Genomic DNA, 21,986 nt, shown 5'->3' with positions numbered 1-21,986 from the left:
TCTTTGCTTCTACTTCTACTTTACGAAATAAACCACAAAATTGTGCTTGCCAGGATGACAGGAGAGATGAAACCCATGTTCCAAAGCACTCCAGAGTCCCTGGTTGAAAACAGAATGAAAATTGATGTAGAGACAACCAATTCTCCAGTGATTTTTTAAAAAATAAAACAAATCAAAGGGATATCTAGCCTGCTGGCTACTTCAAAATCCAGCAAGATCAAAAGAGTGTGCACATTTAACATCTGAACAACGATCTCCTCAAGAATTACCCACACCATGGACATAAAGTGGTTAGTGGAGGCCGGCACAGCTGAATTGAACACATGCATAATTTCTAAAGCATTAGATGTTGCCAACTACAGAGTCTGCAGTCATTTCTTGGATATTTTCCAGTGGGATATTTTGTTGTTGCTATATTTAAGCATTTCCTGATTTTCCCCTCTGCTTCTAGTTCTTTCCACGCCCCCACTCAGCTGTTCTCATTGGTGCCAATGCCTGCAGAGAAGTGAGCAGCGAAGACGAAAGAGTAGCAAGGCCAGGAGCGGCAGAGGTCCGGAAAGGTCCCGCAGAGCCCCAGGTTGAGCCCACGCACCTGCGGAGAGCGTCCAGGAAGATGTCTCCCCCCACGGTGTCGATGACCACGTTCACCCCGCCACTGCCCACCAGCTTCCTCACTGCCTCCTTTAGGCTGCCCTGACTGTAGTTCACGCTGGACTGTGCGCCCCTCTGCATGGCCAGCTGGCACTTCTCGTCACTTCCAGCGGCAGCTATTACCTGCATAAAGAACACAAAGCTTCTGAGTTTCAGAATATGTCCTAAGAGGGGCTCATGCCATCCCACCAATCTGCAACCTAAGGGTGCTAATCAAAGAAACCAATGGGACCTTGCTGACCTAACATCAGCCTCAATCCAATGCATCAGCCCCAGCACACAGCACCATTGCACTGGACCCTCCATGCCCCACCATGGATCCACACTTCCAAGAATCCTGGACCCCCAATGGGTCTAGCCAGGAGATTGTTCAGGAGACCCTCAGTAAATCTTCTCCAAATGCAAATTAAAACCACCATTTACTAAGCATCTACTATGAGTCAATTAGTAAGGACACAAACTAAATACCAAGCTGCAGCAAACGAGAAAGGCTTTTCAGACAGTAAAACAAGATTTAATGGGTGGGGGAAATAAGAGATCAACTGAAGGACTTATATGCATGTATATAAGAGTAACCAACGGATGCAAAACATTGGGGGGTGAGGGCATGTATGGGAGTGGGGTGGGGGTGGGGGGCAATGGTAAGATATGTACACATATAATACCTTAATAAAAATTTGAAAAAAAAAAAAAAAAAGATTTAATGGGAAGATCTGGACAGATACTAACCGGCTTTATTACCTAAGGCAAATTACTTATTAAGAACTAACACTTACATAGTATTTACTATGTGCCAGGCACTATTCTAAATTATAGAGAGTTATATAGAGTATTAACTCAATATATTAATAGCCCACTGATCTACATACTATTATTATCCCCATTTTAGAGATAAAGAAACTGAGGCAAAATAACTTAAGTCACTTGTCCAAAGTCACCCAGCTAATGGGAGGCAGAACTGGAAACCAAGCCCAGGTAATCCTTCTCCAAAGTTCATGCTTTAACTTCTCTCTATACTGCCTGCCTACTTCTCTAAGCATCAGTTACCTCATTCGTATATTCATCTTTATTTTAAGAATTCAATGGAACACTACTGTATGTAAAGCACTTGCAAAACTTGGATAAATTGAAACTATTGTTACACATATGCAATAACTTATTCTACTTAAACCTCATAAGAATATTATAAGGAGATATAATTACTTTCATTCTATAGATGGAGATGTAGAACCAGAGAAGTTATTAACTCAGGATCTTCTAGGTAGTAGGTGGTAAAAAACGTATTCAAACCCGTTGCTGCCTGACTCCAAAGCCCATGCTTTTCCACTCCATCATGCCTAAGGTGTGACAAAGATGGCACCAGTGGCTGCGGGGCATACTGTAAGGAGGTCTGGGGTTTGGAAGTCTCCAGAAAAGTTTCAAACACTCAGGTGCCTAGAGGTGCCCTATCACTGCACAGCACCCACCAGCGCACTTTGGCCCCAAGGTGACTTTCAAAAACATCAGTGGCCTTAAAAGATTCCAAACTCACCCATAACAATATGAAACTGAAAGCTACCTTCAAATAGCTGCAGGTCACGGGGGGCTGTCAGCACACAGTGCCACAGTGGGCAACACCTGACCAGGTCAGGCACCTGATTCCAATCCCAGGATTCTCACTAGGTCCTGGGGAGAACTGATATGAATCACTTTCCCTCTTGGTGCCTCACTTTCCTTATCTGTGAAATAGGGATAATAAACACTTTACATTACCCATCGCCCAGGGGTTTTGTGAGGATCAAGGGTTAGAGACAGCTGTGGAGGCACTGTGAAAGCAATACAAAATGCTGTGGATGGAAGATGTTATCAAAATGACCTGTTCCAAGTAGAGAGCATGATGACATTATTTTATTTTTGTTTGCTTTTGCCTAAAACCATTATTGCTGCTTAGATTAGTATCTGAATTGAAGTGAACCTTTCTACTAACCTCCTGTCACTACTCAAAACAAATGGTACAATTTCATCTGTAAGTGTTAAATAGTCACTGGTTCTAGACAATTAGACTAAGTGTGGTTTCCCTGCTAAGAGAGGTGCTAAAAGCCCTTGTTTTTGACATGAAATGTGTTAATACCCACAAGGAGCCTCCTGGTATCTAAGATTGCTTTCAGAACTCACAGTCCTTCCCAAAGGAACTTCATGTGAGAAGGAGAGATGCCACCTGCCAAAATTCCAGACCAATCCAATTATCTCCAAGCCTGCAGATCCTGGCACCTTCTGGATACTCCAATTGCATGCTCCATGGGAACCTCACACTCAACAACATCCAAAACTGAACTTGACATGTCCTCCTGTGTTCTCAATCCCAACGAATGGCAAATCCACAAATTAACCTAGTTTGCTCCTTCCCATTCAATGTCTAATAATAACAGGATCCCTTTTCAAGAGAGTCTTACTGACGTGCCATCACCTCTAACGGGCACAATGCATGTGTAATTTCAATATTTTACCTACAAGGAAAGCATTACCAATGAGGAAACAGAAGTGATTACACTACAGGCAGAGATAGAATGTGAACCTAGGTGAGGGTAACTTCTAAGTCATTGTGCCTTCAACTACATTAGAATGCTCTCCAGGAAACAAATTCTCAATTTTCTTCCAATTTAGTACATCTCAATTCATCACCTCCACTACCCTGGTTCAAGTAGCATCACCTCTGGCTGGGATTGCTCCAAGATTCTGCACTACCACCTATGGACTACACCTGACCTTACCCCATCCCTCATTCCCACTGCTTCCAGAGTGAACTTCGGAAATTCAAAGATAATCATGTCACTTCCCTACTTAACACACTCATGTGCTTCCAATAAGTGTTCAAATTCTCCAGCACCTCCTGATCTTACCTCTGCCCACCTCTATAGTCATTTTCCACTGTTCTCTTGATCCTCTGCCCCATAGATGCTATTTGCAATTCCCTGAATGCATCATGTTAATTCCTCCTCCTCTGTCTTCTAATAGGTCTTCCCACCACTAAAATGGCCTTCACTTCACTTCTTCCTCTATTCAACTGCTACGAGTCCTTCAAAAACTCAGCTTAAATGTCTCTAAAAATCCCTTCTTCTTTGATACCACTTACTTTAATTTGTTAAGTCATTAATTCAAAAAACAGTTACTGAGGACAAAAAAAATGGCGGTGGAATAGACAGACGTGTCCCAAGCCTTGTCCCAGAGCAGATAGAAAGAACAGTTGAGGGTCGCACGGGGAGTGTCTATTGGTGAGTTAAGGGAAAGCTATACTCCAGGAGAAGGTGGGGGACTGCTGGACGGGGCTCCCCTGCCAGGGCAGCCCCCACTGCTGCTGGGTTCCCTTCCAGAGGAACCGGCTTGGACGCGGACACCGTGCCATCTTGAAGGGGAAAGTGGATGTTATGGGAAGCCTGAAAATCTACAACTGCGGCACCCACTGAACAGCTGTGAACCCCAGAGCACCGGTCCCCAATTGGCACAAACACGTGGATTCAGAGGAGCTCTATACTCCACCACAGAAAGGTCAGATTTTGCCTGGGATAAGGTGAGAGAGAACTACATAACCAGACACCCGGAGAAGAGAGATCATGGGGAGACAAAGAAACAGCCCACATAAGAAAGAAAAGCAGGCATCACCAGAAAAGGAAGTAAACAAAATGGAGGCAAGCAACCTGTCAGAGAAAGAATTCAGAGAAATGGTCATAAAGTGGCTGAAAAGAATGGAAGACAAATTCGACAATATGAGCAAGAACCAAGAGGAAATAAAGAAGAACCAAAAAGAAATGAAAAATGACATCGCTGCTGTAAAGAACTCAATAGAAAGCATCAAGGGTAGTCTAGAAGAAGCAGAGGACCGCATCAGTGAGCTAGAAGACAAGGCAGGAAAAAATACCCAAGTAGAGCAGCTTCTAGAAAAAAAAAATTAAAAAGCAAGAGAGCCTACGGGAACTTTGGGACAACACGAAACAAAACAACATCCGCATAATAGGGGTTCCAGAAGGAGAGGAAACTGAGCAAGGAATAGAAAACCTGTTTGAAGAAATAATGACAGAAAAATTCCCTGCTATAGGGAAGAAAAAACCTACACAAATCCAAGAAGCTCACAGAGTCCCAAGCAAAATGAACTCCAAAAGGCCGACGCCAAGGCACATTATAATTAAATTGGCAAACACCAACGACAAAGTAAGAATCTTAAAATTGGCCAGAGAGAGACAGAAAGTTACCTACAAAGGAACCCCCATCAGACTAGCAACTGATTTCTCAACAGAAACTCACCAGGCCAGAAGGGAATGGAATGAAATATACAAAGTCATGCAAAGGAAGGGTCTGAATCGAAGAATACTGTACCCATCAAGGCTATCAATCAAAATCGAAGGTGAAATCAGGAGCTTCACAGACAAAAAAGGGCTAAGGGAATTTATTACCACCAAACCAACAATGCAAGAAATGCTAAAGGGTCTGCTGTAAAAAAAAAAAAAAAAAAAAAAAAAAAAAAAGAAAGAAAGAAAGAAATAGGAAGTAAAGAAGAACACAGGGGTAAAGAATAAAAATGGCGACAAATAAGTACCTATCAATAATAACTTTAAATGTAAATGGATTAAATGCCCCAATCAAAAGACATACGGTAATGGTTTGGATAAGAAAACACGACCCATTTATCTGCTGTCTACAAGAAACCCACCTCAGAAAAAAAGACGCACACAGACTAAGGGTGAAGGGATGGAAAAAGGTTTTTCAGGTGAATGGAAATGAAAAAAAAGCTGGGGTAGCAATACTTATATCTGACAAATTAGATCTCAAAGTAAAGGACATAACAAGAGATAAGGAAGGCCACTTCATAATACTAAAGGGAGCAATCCAACAAGAAGAAATAACTCCGGTAAACATATACACACCCAATACAGGAGCACCCAAATACATAAAAAAAACTCCTGGATGATATCAAAGGAGAGATTGACAGCAATACAATCATAGTAGGAGACTTTAATACCCCACTATCACCATTGGACAAATCCTCTAAACAAAATATCAGCAAAGAAACATCAATCCTAAATGACTCACTAGACCAGATGGAATTAATTGACATCTTCAGAACATTTCACCCCAAAGCCACAGAATATACATTCTTCTCAAGTGCACATGGGTCATTTTCAAAGATAGACCATATGTTGGGTCATAGGCAAAGTCTCTTCAAAGTCAAGAAGATAGAAATCATATCAAGCATCTTCTAAGATCACAGTGGCATAAAACTGGAAATCAACTACCATAAAAACAATCCAAAAAAATCAAACACATGAAGACTAAACAGCATGCTATTAAACAATGACTGGGTTACCAGAGAGATCAAGGAAGAAATAAAAAACATCATGGCAACAAATGACAATGAAAAAACAACAATCCAAAATCTATGGGACACAGCAAAAGCAGTCTTGAGAGGGAAGTTCATAGCTCTACAAGCCTACTGCAAAAAAACAAGAAACAATGGTAATAAATTACCTAACCCTACAACTCAAAAAGTTAGAAAGAGAGCAACAAGAAAAGCCCAGTGTAAGCAGAAGGAAGGAAATAATAAAGATCAGAGCAGGAATAAATGACATTGAGACCAAAAAAACAATACAAAAGATCAACAAAACCAAGAGCTGGTTCTTTTAAAGGATAAACAAGATTGATGAACCTCTAGCCAGGCTCACCAAGAAGCAAAGAGAGAGGACCCAAATAAACAAAATCAGAAATGAAAGACGTGAAATAACAACAGACCCCACAGAAATACAAAGGATTGTTAAAAAATACTATGAACAACTCTATTCCAACAAAATGGACAACCTGGAGAAAATGGACATATTCCTAGAAAAATATAACCTCCCAAAACTCAATCAGGAAGAATCTAAACATCTCAATAGGCCAATAACTATGGAAGAAATTGAAGCAGTCATCAAAAAGCTTCCAGCAAACAAAAGCCTGGGGCCAGATGGCTTCACAGGGGAGTTTTACCAAACATTCAAGGAAGAACTAAAACCTATCCTCCTCAGACTATTCCAAAAAATTCAACAGGAAGGAACACTTCCAAGCTCATTCTATGAAGCCAGCATCACCCTAATACCAAAACCAGGTAAAGACAGCACAATGAAAGAGAATTACAGGCCAATATCCCTCATGAACATAGATGCCAAAATCCTCAACAAAATTCTAGCAAATCGGATTCAGCACTACATCAGAAAGATCGTACACCATGACCAAGTAGGGTTTATCCCAGGAATGCAAGGATGGTACAATATCTGCAAATTAATAAACATGATACATCACATAAACAAATTGAGAGATAAAAATCACATAGTCATATCAATTGATGCAGAAAAAGCATTTGACAAAATCCAACACCCTTTCTTGATAAAAACTCTCAACAAGGTGGGAATAGAAGGATCATACCTCAACATAATCACAGCTATATATGATAAACCCACAGCTAACATCATACTTAATAGGCAAAAACTAAAACCATTTCCCCTAAGAACAGGAACAAGACAAGGATGCCCACTTTCACCACTCCTGTTTGACATAGTACTGGCATTATTAGGCATTGCAATTAGACAAGAAGAAGAAATAAAAGGCATCCAAATTGGAAAAGAAGAAGTAAAGCTGTCCTTATTTGCAGATAACATGATATTGTACATAAAAAACCCGAAAGACTCCACCAAAAAACTAACAGACTTAATAAATGAATTCGGCAATGTAGCAGGATGCAAAATTAACATCAAGAAATCTATGGCATTTCTATACACCAATAATGAACTTACAGAAAGAGAGACTAAAAAAGCAATCCCATTTATCATCGCACCAAAAAAATTAAGATACCTAGGAATAAACTTAACCAAGGAGGTAAAAGACCTATACGCGGAAAACTCCAGGACACTGAAAAAAGAGATAGAGGAAGACGTAAACAGATGGAAGAACATACCGTGTTCATGGATTGGGAGAATCAACATCATTAAAATGTCCATACTACCCAAAGCAATCTATAGATTCAATGCACTCCCCATTAAAATACCAACAGCATATTTCACAGACCTAGAAAGAACTCTCCAAAAATTCATCTGGAATAAAAAAAGACCCCGAATAGCCACAGCAATCCTGAGAAAGAAGAACAAAGTAGGTGGGATCTCAATACCAGATTTTAAAGCCACTGTTCTCAAAACTGCCTGGTTCTGGAACAAGAACAGACATATAGATCAAGGGAATAGAATAGAGAACCCAGAAATCTACCCAAATCACTATGCTCAATTAATATTTGACAAAGGAGGCATGAACATACAATGGAATCAAGACAGTCTCTTCAATAAATGGTGTTGGGAAAATTAGACAGATACATGCAAAAAAAAATGAAACTAGACCACCAACTTACACCATACACAAAAATAAACTCAAAATGGATCAAGGATTTAAACATACGATGAGAAACCATAAAAATACTAGAGGAATCACAGGCAGAAAAATCTCTGACATATGCTGAAGCAATTTCTTCACTGATACTGCTCCTAGGGCAATGGAAACTAAAGAGAAAATAAACAAATGGGACTACATCAAAATAAAAAGCTTTTGCACAGCAAAGGAGACCATCAATAAAACAACAAGAAAGCCCACTGCATGGGAGAACATATTTGCCAATGATATCAACGATAAGGGTTTAATCTCCAACATTTACAGGGAACTCATGCAGCTTAACAAAAAGAAGATAAACAACCCAATCAAAAAATGGGCAACTGATCTAAATAGACACTTTTCGAAAGAAGACAGAAGGAAGGCCAAGAGACGTATGAATACCTGCTCAAAGTCACTAATCATCAGAGAGATGCAAATCAAAACAACAATGCGGTACCATCTCACACCTGTCAGAATGGCTATTATCAACAAATCAACAAATGACAAGTGCTGGTGAGGATGCGGAGAAAAAGGAACCCTGGTGCATTGCTAGTTGGAATGCAGATTGGTGCAGCCACTGTGGAGAACAGTATGGAGTTTCCTCAAAAAACTAGAAATGGAACTCCCATTTGACCCAGTGATCCCACTTCTAGGAATATATCCCAAGAAACTAGAAACACGAACCAGAAAGGATATATGCACCCCTATGTTCATAGCAGCACAATTCACTGTAGCTAAGATTTGGAAACAGCCTATGTGCCCATCAGCAGATGAGTGGATTAAAAAACTGTGGTACATCTACACAATGGAATACTATGCTGCGGTAAAAAAAGGAGTTCTTACCATGTGCAACAACATGGATGGAGATGGAGAGCATTATGCTAAGTGACATAAGCCAGGCAGAGAAAGATAAATATCACATGATCTCACTCATTTGTGGAATATAATGAACAACATAAACTGATGAACAAAAATAGATCCAGAGACAGAGAAACATGAATCAGAACGTCAAACCTCAGGGAAGGTAGGGGAGGGTGAGGTTAAGGGGGAGAGATCAACCAAAGGACTTATATGCATGCATATAAGCCTAATCAATGGACACAGACAACAGGGGCGTGGGGGCATGAATGGGAGGTGGTGGGTAATGAGGGAAGAAGGACACATATGTAATACATTAATCAATAAAGAAATTTAAATAAAAAAAAACAGTTACTGAGTGCCTACTGTGGTCTAGGCACCATGACAGGCACTGGAACTACAATAATGAACCAAACAGACACTGTCCCTGCCTTCATGAGGATTTCAGTCCAGTGGGAGAGATAAATTAATCTAATAATAACACAAGTAAAAGATTAAGCATATACTGAGATGTATAAGGTGTGTACTATGAATGAGAAGTATAAGATGCCATGACATCATATACAAATAGTAGCGGGGGGGGGGGGGAATTAATATTTCCTGAGGGACAAAGGATACTTCCCTAAAAAGTAGCATCTGAGTTTAAATTTGAAGTGTGAGGTGTGGGGGGTGGGAGGGGAAGTTCAGAGCATCACATGTGAAGCGAATTGGACCTTGCAGGTTCCAGTTACTGGAAGGGCCAGTGATTTACTCCTAGGACCCCTCACTGATCCACAGGCAAACAGGTGGCAAGGTTCTGCTCTAGGTGACTTTGCATCCCCAGTGCCTTGCATGTGGTTTTTGCTAAATCAAGGAATACATTCCATGTTTGAGAACCATGTTTTGTGGTATAATTCGTTTAAGTGGAGACTCTAACATACGAATACCTTGGCCTGGAGAACATTTGTTGCCACGTCTATCACTGCAAGGCCTGTGGCTCCAGCTGCTGCCGTCACTAGAACAGTTTCTCTGTGCCAGAGAAAGACGAACGCTACTTCAGAAACCAGAAAGCATCCAGCAATACGATCTCACAAACATTTTGAAACCAGGACATTTTAAAGCAACAAGAGAACTTCGAGACCATTTCATTCAACCCTTTATGTGCATCCCTTCTCCAGCCTTTAGGGCTGGGTGGTACTAATGTGGTCCAGTTTTGAAAATTTCCTGGGAGAAATATTCCTTAATATCTCTAGGTAGCCCCTTCTTTTGAGCTACCACTCAATTTCTGCTCCAGAAATTCTGTCCTAAATCATTCTCATACTATACACTGCTGAATTTTAGAAGGTGGTGATCACATAATGGCACGGGTCAACTAAACCCATCTCTCTGCGGTGATTCGGGGGCTCTCTGAAAAGAGCAGAAGGCAATAGGTAAACCCAGGTAAAGTGAGGAACTTCAGCACCTCTGAGTTTAAAATATCCCAGTTAAATCCACCCAACCAAGCCTCTCGGAAACAAATACCTCAGGCCTCCACTAAAACCAGAGGGAAGAATGTTTAAATAAAACAACTCTCTAAACGAGAAGGTTTTCTAGAAGGTTATATCCCGGGGGTCTGTGAGGGATTTTTCTCCAAATTCATACTGGCCAAGTTCTACCATTCCCTCTAAGACAAAAGGATAGTCCCACCATCACCAAACCCCAATCTCCAGTCACTACTTTCTTTGGCCTTTCCTTAGACAGATTGAACATGAGCTAAAGGTCAGGCAAGGGAGAGGAAGGGGCAAGGCACTTCTGATATCAGAAAAGGGTCCTATTCAGCTCTCTGTTGTCTACACAGTCCTTACCCAGGCTGGGTACGTGCCCGATGCTCCAGGGCCATAATAGCAGTACCATAAGATACGGGCAGGATAGCAGCTTCTCGGAGGGGCACCCTTTCTGGAATCTGCCACAATGCCTATAAAAGAGGTAACAGTGACTTAGTGATTCCATACGTACCTGTTCCTAAAGGCTGCTCAGTAAATATTATGATTTGATTAAATGACTGATTTGCAAAGGGAAACACCTGTCAGGAACAAAGCCTAGAAGAAGTAAAAACCCAGCAACCTGTGACCAAGTTCAAGACTTGGGCGCATCAGTCTTCAAAAATCCTCAAGTTGCACCTGCTCAGGAAGGAACCAACAAACTTATGGAGAATGAAACACTGACCACTCTACTATACTGTATAATGGATGAGTTGGATGATAGGTATATTTTACCTCAATAAAACTGAGGGGGGAAATATGTACTCTTCTCCACTAGCAGGCACCATTCACATCCTGCACAACCAGATCTGGCCACCCTGGCTGCCTCCATTCCTAGGGCCATCTCTTTCACAAGCTCCCGTTGGAGAGAAACTCATTACATCCGGTTTAATGCCCCCAAACAGTTTTTCTACCAAAACTACCTAACTGTGGTCCAATTGAACAGCCAGCCAGTTGCTTCCAGGGCTCAGAAAACAAAATGTTTCTTCATTAAACCACTCCACACTAAGTTCTGTGCAAGAGCTATCACACCGATACTAGAAAAGGGATTTAGCATTTGAGAGAAAGAAGTGCTTGGCTGAAAAACAAGGTATGACCAAACAAATACAAAGAAAAAGGGGTGGGGTAGAGGGGCATGAGGAATGAGGGGTAGGTAAAAATTAAGGAAAAGGAAGGAAACTTTTAAAAATACCTAAACATTGATATTGAGAGATAGGGATACCTTCTGGTCAGTGATACATTCTTCAGCCATACCATTAAAGCCACTCACGCCAATAACTCGATCTCCCTGAAGGGAAAATATCGGTAAGGTAGGTTCAGATGCATCTTTCTTTCTGATTCCATACGACCCCCCAGGTTTGCCCTAACTAACTATTTAGAGTTAATGTTTAGTAAATAATTCAGCCTTTTTCTCAATCTCCCCACGAGGATGCCAAGCCAATCTGAGCATATTTTGGACAATGATATGGGTATCAATTAGAATATGAATTTAGATATGAGTTAGAATCCCAGTGTTAATTTTTTTTCACAAGAAGCTGAAACTTGGTAATTTCCTATCCTCTTAGCCACTAAAGACCTTTTGTTGGTAATGAAAGTTTAATAAAGCAAGGCACTTCTACTGCCTTCCTTCCCCCAACTCAGAATTCATTTCTTCCCCCTCCATCTCAGTTTCCCTTTGGTGTCTTCTGACAGAGACCAGGAGACACAAGACCCTTTGGCTACAAATGAGTTGGCATGTTTCTCAAAGCTACATACACATCAATTCGCTAAATTTCAACAAGTTTACCTCTTTAACTGTGTTGACATCTGTGCCTGTCTCCAATACTGTCCCAGAAAACTCCATTCCTAAAACAAATGGTTTCGAGATTAGGTTACCTGTAAAGCCCAGCACCATGGAGGTCAGAAGATCCTGATCCACAAGCTTTCTGGAACTGAGAGGTTTAAGTGCCTCCCCTCGCCTACCCAGGGAGGAGGGGGAAGAGTGCTGTACCCAAATCACAGGAAAGTGAACTTAAGATTTTCATGATCAGAACCTGAAAAGCTATAGCAGCCCCATTCTTACCAGGACACAAATGAAAATTTCAAGAATAAGTGAAAGCACGGAGGTACACAAGTACTTTTACATGTACACAAATACTTTTGACCCTGATCACTGGGGGCTTGGGCTCCTATAGCACCCCAATTACGACATTCATCATACTGGATGCCATGTCTCCTCTTCTGGACTGTGAGGCCCTCAAGGACATGAACCATATTTATTCATACAGTACTTGGCTCAAATGGATAAGCTAGTATTGTCTGCCCTTTCCTCTTCCACCTCCAAAATTTCTGAATTTAATGATCAGACATTTCCCACTTGAGCTGCCAGAGGACTAACTCAGTTAAGTATGACATGACATCTTCCCTCTATCCAGTATTTCAGCAAATAAAAACAGAGGGAAATGGTTCCAGCTGTTGAGACACAACCAAACACCCTAAGGCCAAAACACAGCAACTATTTTGCAATTACTATATCCTTAACAGTATATTTCTGAATAGAATATACATGCACTATATTCATGCTGAACTACACTTATACCTGTTTAAATAAATTTCAACAACAAAAATCAATCATTTGTCCACATTTTCAGAATTTAAATGCAATCAGATCAGGCATAATGAAAATCAGAGAAGACAATGTGCTACTAGAAATGTATAAACTCTTTCCTTCTTTCTGATACTTTGATATTGAGTTTCTTTGGGAATGTGTAAAGAATAAAAGTTTTGCCCTAGCTGGTTTGGCTCAGTGGATACAGCGTCAGCCTGTGAACCGGAGGGTCCTGGGTTCAATTCTGGTCAAGGGCACATGCCGGGTTGCAGGCTCAATCCCCAGTGGGGGGGCGTGCAGGAGGCAGTCTATCAATAGTTCTCTCACATCATTGATGTTTCTAATTCTCTCTCCCTCGCCCTTCCTCTCTGAAATCAATAAAAATATATATTTTTTAAAAAGAATAAGAGTTTTGGCTGCAAAAACAAAAACAGAACTGAGGCAATATTAAGGAATAAAAAGGAAATGACTAGGACCAATGATGATTGGGATCAGAATTCTGATGGACAGAATGATATGTGAGCATTCATTTGTTCATTTTTAAAATATTTATTGAGCATCTACTATGAGCCAATCACAATGCTAAACTGAGAGATATAATAAGGGTAAAATAGTCATGGAAATTTCCCACAATCTAGTGCTCCTAATGAGTGGTGAGGTTGACATGTCTGAGAGTCACTGACAGTGGGCAAGTACCACCGGGGTAGAGACATAGATGAAGCGCATGGTTCTGAAAACGGTGTCTTCTTCCCCTGCAGCAGTCCCTTGGCCCCTCCATACTTACCAGGTGTGAAGGGAAGATGGGGCCTTTCCTGATACTGACCACGGCAAACCAAAATATCAGCAAAGTTAACTCCACAGAAATGGACATCAACTCTGACCTATAAAGGAAATAGAGAAGAGCAGTACATATCCGTGGAGACAGTAATTGAATTATAGCAAAATATTTACTGAATACCTATTATATGCCAGGTACTGAACTAAGTCGCTATGCACAATCATGAGGCAATCAATAAGGACAATTTCCCTGCCTTCATGGTGCAAAAAGTATGGTAGAGAAGACAGATATTCAACCAAATAATTGTGAGTATTTATATGTTAAATTACAACTTCCACACAAAATGTTAAAAATAGAAATACATGATGCTATAAAGGCATATAATGGGGAGACTTAACCTTTTGGGCAAGTCTGGAGAAATCCTTAAGAAAGTAACACTTGAACTAAGAACAGCCAAGAGTTAACTATTCAAAATAGGAGAGAGAATCCTGGCACTGCCAAAAGCAATGTCATGTGCAAAGGCACTGTGGCGGGGACAAAAGAAAAACCAGCAAGCCTAGAGCACAAATAGGAGAAAGAGATGGGGTTAGAGAGCAGGGCCTATACCATCCACGGGTTTATAGGCTTTATTGATCATCCTAGTCTTCAAGGTAGGAATAATGGGAAGACATTAAAGAATTTTAAGCAGGAGAGTAACATGATCAACTGTCTTGGGAATCAAGAATCATGTGGAGGCTAGAGTCAGATCACCAGCTGATGTTTTAGAACAGCACGGAAGCTGAGGTAGTCCTGCAGCAGGGTAGCCAGCACTTTCTTTAGACCAGGGGTGGGGAAACTTTTTCTCTGCCAAGGCCACTTGGATATTTATAACGTCGTTCGCTTAATATAATTCGCTTAATATAAATTTATGTTGCTGTGAAAACTCCTAGATTTATTGAATTTCGAGTCTTGCCTGCAGTTGCCTAAATTGTTTACATATGCAGCACACACATGACCTCAAGCCACTCCACCTTGACTCACAGATGATTGGAGGATTAATGTCTTCCAGCATCTGAGTCCCAGGAAGCTGAGTGGCTGCCATCACGTGCTCACCCAAATAATCCATTCGGCCAGCAGGTCCTGTTAGTGGTGCTCAGGGCCGGAGCCACATTTCTCCCTCTCACCAGGGGTCCCCCACACTGAGGCTCACTGCCTGCTGCACCTAGTCAGAAGTGCTCATTCTCCACGCCAGCTGACATTGTGTCACCAGAGTGATCAACCCACAAGGCCAACGTGACTTCCATATTTCACTGGAAATGCCCACACCCTAAACCCCACCCCACTGCTGTACAGCCGAGGAGGGCACAAGGCACATATTCCAGGGGACGTTGCTGGTTTAGGGGAGGAGGGAGGGCAGATAATTAGATGCTGACACCCAAGAGAAAGCAACGGATATGGTCCATTTATCTGTGTTAAATCCATAACTTGCAGGTGGTTATGCAAAATGGTGTGCTAATCAGAATTCTCTGTTTCTAAGGCAACAACAGCCCTGGGGCGTTCTGAAAGCGGCCTCCATTTGTGTTTGGGGAGAACAATCTTCCTTAGACCTTCTGGCCTTTTTGTGAACCCTGAATGGGCCCACGGAGCCCACCACGAAGTTGCCCCCAAGCTGAGCGCTTGGGAACTCAATCCAGGGTGGAACCTCCGGTGGGTGTGTGGTGGCCGCGAGGAAAGTGAAAGGGTGTCAAGAGGTCCCGGAGACAGCCCAGTCACCCTACCTCGTGAGGCCCGACAGGGCGGGGGGCGACCTCCGCAATGGCCAGGGGCTGCTTCAACTCCGCGCACCGCGCGGCGCGGTAGTGGCGGCCGCCGCCCGGCCAGGCTCTCCTGCAACACGGGACAGGGATTGGGTTACTCGGGGTCACCCGTGCGGCTGCCTTTTGGAGCTCAGGAAGGAGTCGGGGTCCCACCTGCAGAACCTAAGGAAGCAACGTCCCCAAAACATCACCGCCATGTCCCCGCGCAGGGAGTCACCAGAGGGGAGGGGTCGGGGGGCAGGAAGAGCGGACGGCGCCAGCCCCGCCCTGCCGCGTCCGAGAGCGGAAGTGGGATCGGCCGCGTCCAGGGACACGACCCGACCCGGGCAGGCAGCGCTGCCAGGACTGCCCGGGGCCAGCCCACCCGCAGGGCCGCACGGACCCTGGGCGCTCGTCCCTTGTCCCGCAGGCTTCCTGGAGGTGGAGCCCACTGGAAAGGAAAGTCGTCAAAGGAAATCAATTACCCACGATTATCCATTTGTTGGCATTTTTATAGCAAATTTGGGAGCCTTTTAAAATCACACTTGGTGGCATTTAAATTGTGGTTACTGGGTCTTCTGCACGTGTGAAATCCTAAATGCATAGGTAAAGTCTTCAATGTCTGCCTTGAAAGCCTTATTAGAGTTTAATTCTGTTTGTTTGCTTGTTTGTTTGTTTGTTAATCTTCACCCGAGGATATTTGTTCTGTTGATTTTTGGAGAGAGTGGGAAGGAGGGAGAGGGAGAGAGAGAAACATCCTTTGAGATACACCTGCTGTGCCCTTGCCAGGCCAGCATTGAACCTACAACCCAGGTACCTGCCCTTGCCCTGGAACTGAACCCCTGACCCTTTGGTGCTCAGGGCTCACAGTCTAACCACTGAGCAACATGGGCCAGGGCAAAGTTCAATTCTTGTTACCAATTTCCTCACATTTATAGGACCATTTACACTAAAACTATATGGTTACTAGGAATCCAATGTGGAACGAGCTTACACAAATCCAAAAAATATTTCCAATTGAAGTCAGGCCCAAACCTGGTAGTTTTCATAGTTCTGAAGCCAGTATTATGCCTGGCACAAGATAGATGCTCAATAATTGATTCAGTGATCATATAATTCCTAGCTGAACAGGTGCACTTTGGAAAAACGGAAAACATAACAATATAATCTGTGAAATATTATACAACGGGGTAGTCCTCTGTTGCAACAGTAATCAAATGTCAACATACTGCCAGTATAAGAGAAGCACATATTATCCTGGGAAGTATGTTTCATTTGACAGGTAGCTTTAAAGGCAGCATGATGTCTTTGAAGGACATCTAGTCAGAGTATCGCCTCTCAGGTTCAAGCCCAACTCTACTATCTATTTGTTTGGCTTTGGGACTGACATCTGATGGCTGTGGGGCCCAGTTTTCTCTTCCATAAAGAGAAAACCTTGGGCAGGATAATCCCCAAGTTGCTAAATTCTGTTTCTATTTTTTTTTTTTTATGGAAACAAGAGTGCAAGATAGCAAATGACCTGGAAAGAATGATCAGGAGTAGAATGAAGAAAAAAATAGAGAACAAATATGAAGGAGAAATGAACTTTAGAGATCTGCCCACAGGCTTTGGTGGGAAAGAAATCCAAGAACCAGGTCACCACTTTTATCTTAAGAGCACTCACAAGGAATTTGAAAAGTCATTTTAGCCCCAGTCGCTCTCAGGAGGAACAAGGACTAGAAGGTGAGAAAATGGAAAAGCAATTCTTTCCAATTAGACACTTTGCAAACTCTTAAGTCATTAGGCACATAAAATCAAACCAGCAATAATGGAGAAATACTAACATTAGCACTATCAAAATGAACATTCTGGTTGCCAAATAATAGTGTGCAATAAGAAATCTCAAGTTTATGAAGGGTGAAACCAGGATTGATTGAACTGAGGATAAAATGAGCTGTTATATGTGGAAAATATTTTGTAAAATATTAGGTATTTATACAAGATATAAAAAAGCAAGCAATTTTTAATGGGGCCCCTTGCAGGCAGCAAACATTTCTTTAACCTCCTTGTGTTTGCAGTACTTTGCAACACTTTTAGAAACTTAATGCATGCTTCTCCAATGAATTATTGAAGTATCTTTAAGAATCAAATCTTTTATTCTTGATTAAGTATTTTTATGGAAATTTTTTCTGTTGTGGTCTTCATAATGTCCTTGTCATTCTCAGGGAATATAAGAATCAATGAGTTTGGAGAAATCTATCAATACTGCATCCTACATTTAATAACGATATCTGAAGAAAATAGTTAAAGTCCCTTTAAGAAGAGTGTTAGAGGAAGATGAAAGTGTCTTAGGTAATCGAGGTGATTTTCAACACTTAATAGTATATGCAAAATAGCTCTCACATTTCCAAAGAGTTACAAAGGTAAGTGACAAGGCATTTAATAGTAGTTGCTATAGTAGCAAAAGAAATATTTTGCCTCTTCCTCAAAGTGTTGCCACCACACCATACTATCTAGTTTTTATTATCATCTGGATATTTTGTTTTATTAGGGGGAAAGTGGACAGAAAGAATAAAATTTGAGTCCTGTAGAAGAGTAAGACCAAACAGCTAAATGTGAACTAATCAGCCTTCTGGGAAGAAAGAGAATCAATAACTGCCCTGCAAACCAGTTCCAGGACTCATTAGGAAGTAAAAGAGTGACTCTTCCTGCAGCGACAGCTCACATGAAGAGATGATATTTAACATCCAGAAGCTGCTGGAGGCTGAGGGTGGAGAAGCAACCCGGAGCTGAATATACAAACAACTATGATTTCACAGAATAATGGACAATATATGAACAATGTAAGCAGCATACCAGAGAATGCAGGAAATGCTCAAGTATTTCCCACAGTTAAAATGCTTTATCCACTAGTTTGTCAGCACCTGCAGACCAGACTTTGTCTCAGGGGCCCCGCTTACCACCACATCTGCACAGAGCAGGTACTCAGTATAGCAAGCTGTGTGGGAAAGCTGCCAGCACATTACCATCCAAAGCCACATCCCCCCAAAAATGTTAAGGTGGCTTGCGCCCACTTTCCTGCTGGGCATAATCTGGTCTTTTTTTTTTTTTACTTCAGTATAGTAGTCTTCCTTTCTTTGTGGGGAATATATTCTAAGACACCCCCCCCCCCCAGTGGATGTCTGAAACCTTAGATAGTACCCAACTTTATATATCCTATATTTTTCCTATACATTCATACCATTTCACTTAAAGGAAGCACCTTACGGCTTCTCTTTGGCACACCCTGAGTTGCCAGCATCACTGCTTTTTGTGCTTTGGGGCCATTAGTAAGTACAATAAGAGTTACTTGAACACACGCACTTGGATACCACACAGTGGATCTGATAACCAAGACAACTACTAAGTGACTAATGGGGAGGGGGAAGCGGACACAGCATGGAGACGCTGGACAAGGGGATGATTCATGTAAGGTAAGGAACAGAGCGGTACAACTCGAGATTTCATTCCATTACTCAGAACAGTGTGTAATTTAAAACTTGTGAAGTTTTTATTTCTATTTTTAAAATTAACATTTTTGAGCTGCAGTTGACTGCAGGTAACTAAAAACACAGAAAGCAAAATTACGGGTAAGGGAAGGACTACTGTGTTGCTATTACAGATATGTTATTATCTTCTGCCACAGTGCTGTCCTTCAAGGTTTCTGATGTATGTGGGAATAAGTTTGCCTTTTTATTGAATTCCCCCAGATTGCTATTTCTGATTGTTGCAGTTGGGGTTAATGTTTCTCAACCTCAGAGATGAGCTTTGGCCATTGATTATATGTGGTACGTATTGACCTACTCTATTCCAGAGACCGTTGGAGTAAGATTTACTCCAACACTGAATCAAATCATAGCATTTCAGAGCTGGGGTGAAGTTTCAAGATAATCTAATCACCCTACAATTGAAAACATTTTAAAATAAAAAATGAACTTATTAAAAACTCCCCTTACTCCCCAAAAGATAATCTAATCAAGCTGTTTCATCTACAAGTAGAAAGAAGAGGCTCGCAGAGAGCCTGGCCCAAGGTCACATCAAGGCTTAGTGGCAAGAGTGCCATTAGTATCTAGCTTTCCTGATTTCTTATTCACGTCTTTGGATTTCACTCAACATTATGCACAAAAATATTTCACATTTTCATAGCACTTCAAAGGTTTCAAATCACTGTCACCTAAATTGCTCCATCCTGCCAAAGCTGAGAATAATAATAATTATTGTTGCAACTAGCACTTGCTGGCAACTTAGAGCAAACCAGTCACTACGTACATGCTTTTGCCTCATTTCATTAGTACTCACAATAATCCTCTTCCTGGAATACTATTATTTTCACTCTTTTATAGATCAGGGATATAGGCTGGAAGGAGGTTAAATAACTTGCCCAAAGCCACGCAGCCAGGAAATGGAGCAGTTCAGAAGTTTCCTCATTGCCTGATGCCAGAACCACAGCGAGGACCGAATCTGGCTGCCCACTGTGCCTTCCTCACAAATGCCCTCTGGAGCAGACAAAGAAGGAATTGTACCAAACATCTCAAAGCCATGCTTTGCTTGTAGTTTTAAGATTAATTTTATAGAAATTTTACTGTAGTTCAAGCCTAGAATATAGGCACATTCCCTAAAGAAGAGAATATAGAGAAAGCAGCCTCGAGCGACGCTTGTGCAGTTAAGGGCCAAGAGCAGGAAGAGATGCTAACGTAATTAGGAGTGACTACCCTATTCCATGTAGCTGTGAGCTTGAAAATGTACTGATTTCATTTAAATTTAAAGTATAGTATGTAAGATGAAAACTATGATTATGTAAAATAGTTTACACACACACACACACACACACACACACACACACACACGAACACACGATTTTAATGAAACAATTGCTGACTAGGTTGCCTTGTCACCAGTCATAACTTGAGCAGGTACATGCAGACATTTGGGCTAAATGCTTAGCACCCAGATGGACCAATTTGGAAGAAGTGTTGACCTTGGCAATGGCTGCTGTGGCCCCCAAAATCAACCACCAGTATTTGATGCAGTGATCTATCTTTAATCTTCAACCATCATTATGGAACCAGTTTACAAGGTCGCAAGCATTCTGGCAACTTTATGAAGCCTTTCTAACCCTACCCCTAGAAAGAACAAATTCTTCCCTTCCAAATGTTCCCCCAAAGAAGTTTGTGTAAACCTGTAGTAGCTCTCTAATCTCATTGTTCGGGTGGTAATTTATCTGTTTATACCAACAGCTAAGTTGTAAGCACTGGAGATGGTTCTGATGAAGTGAAAAGAATTTAGAATCAGATATTTCTATGTTCAATTCCTGGTTCAGCCTCTTACTCAGTGTGACCTTGGGAAAGTTAGTCAACCTCTCTGTGCATCTATTATCTCATCTGTAAACCAAGCATAATGATACCCATCTCCGGTGATGGCTGAGAATTAAACAAGGTCAGTGAGTACATGGCAGCACTCAATAAATAGCAGCTCTTATGAAGACAGTTCCTGCCCTTGAACCTCTCACCATCTAGTAGAGGGAGGCACACAAATTGGCATCTAAAATGCCTGGGATAGCCGAAACCGGTTTGGCTCAGTGGATAGAGCGTCAGCCTGCAGACTGAAAGGTCCCAGGTTCAATTCCGGTCAAGGGCATGTACCTTGGTTGCGGGCACATCCCCAGTAGGTGTTCAGGAGGCAGCTGATCGATGTTTCTCTCTCATCGATGTTTTGAACTATCTCTCTCCCTTCCTCTCTGTAAAAAATCAATAAAATATATTTAAAAAAATAAAATAAAATGCCTGGGATATGGCCTATGACAGAGGACTGCAAAGAGGGCTGTGAGAGCACAGAGTTAAACCTACTCCGTTTGGAGAGCATCTTTTCAAGAAAATCTCCCAGAGGGAGGATGAGGAAGAATTAGCCAGACAGAGGGCACAGCTAAGTTTGCCCCAGGCAAAGGAGTTCATGAGAGAGAACGTGGCATGTTCAAGGAACTGCAAGTGGTACATTATAACTAAAGTTATGGTTTGAGTTATGGTGAGGGATGAGGCTGCAGAAGCAGGCGGTGGTGTTGAAAGAGCATAAGTTTTAGAATCGGGCAGTGAGAAATTCCAGCTTCACCACTTTCCAGCCATATATCCTCAACCAAGTGATTTCTATCTGAGTCTCAGTTTCCCCTATTGTAAACGATTGTGATTACATGAACTAATGTATGTAAAGTGCCTAGCACAGAATACACATATCTTTTAAACAAGATAACAAGTAGGCAGGTGCAGGGTGAAGGGGAGTCAATGGGAAAAGAAGGGGGGAGGGATATCTGTAATACACTCAATAATAAAGATACATTTTAAAAATTATAACAAATATTAGTTATCTCTATCTAGGATAAGTGTGGTAGTTATCTCATAATATATACC

The 21,986-nt window shown here is 41.7% G+C and overlaps 1 protein-coding gene across 1 annotated transcript in view; it reads right to left on the bottom strand.

Annotated features, from left to right (window-relative positions):
* LOC308237423 (quinone oxidoreductase-like protein 2) overlaps positions 1 to 15,800 on the bottom strand; it is a 28,144-nt gene extending 12,344 nt beyond the window's left edge. The window contains exons 1-8 of the mRNA XM_080648092.1: positions 15,742 to 15,800; positions 15,550 to 15,658; positions 13,799 to 13,895; positions 12,214 to 12,272; positions 11,650 to 11,715; positions 10,752 to 10,861; positions 9,855 to 9,936; positions 593 to 774 (exon numbers count right to left, since the gene is read on the bottom strand). Coding sequence (XP_080504218.1) covers positions 593 to 774; positions 9,855 to 9,936; positions 10,752 to 10,861; positions 11,650 to 11,715; positions 12,214 to 12,272; positions 13,799 to 13,895; positions 15,550 to 15,658; positions 15,742 to 15,785 — 749 coding nt within the window. The 5' untranslated portion in view covers positions 15,786 to 15,800. The remainder of the gene's footprint in view (positions 1 to 592; positions 775 to 9,854; positions 9,937 to 10,751; positions 10,862 to 11,649; positions 11,716 to 12,213; positions 12,273 to 13,798; positions 13,896 to 15,549; positions 15,659 to 15,741) is intronic.
* Positions 15,801 to 21,986: the final 6,186 nt, after the last annotated feature.

The sequence above is a fragment of the Plecotus auritus genome, assembly GCF_963455305.1.
Source record: "Plecotus auritus genome assembly, chromosome: 12".
Lineage (NCBI taxonomy): Eukaryota > Metazoa > Chordata > Mammalia > Chiroptera > Vespertilionidae > Plecotus > Plecotus auritus.
The sequence above is the reverse complement of the archived record's forward strand: the minus strand, read 5'-3'. Positions and strand labels throughout refer to the sequence as shown.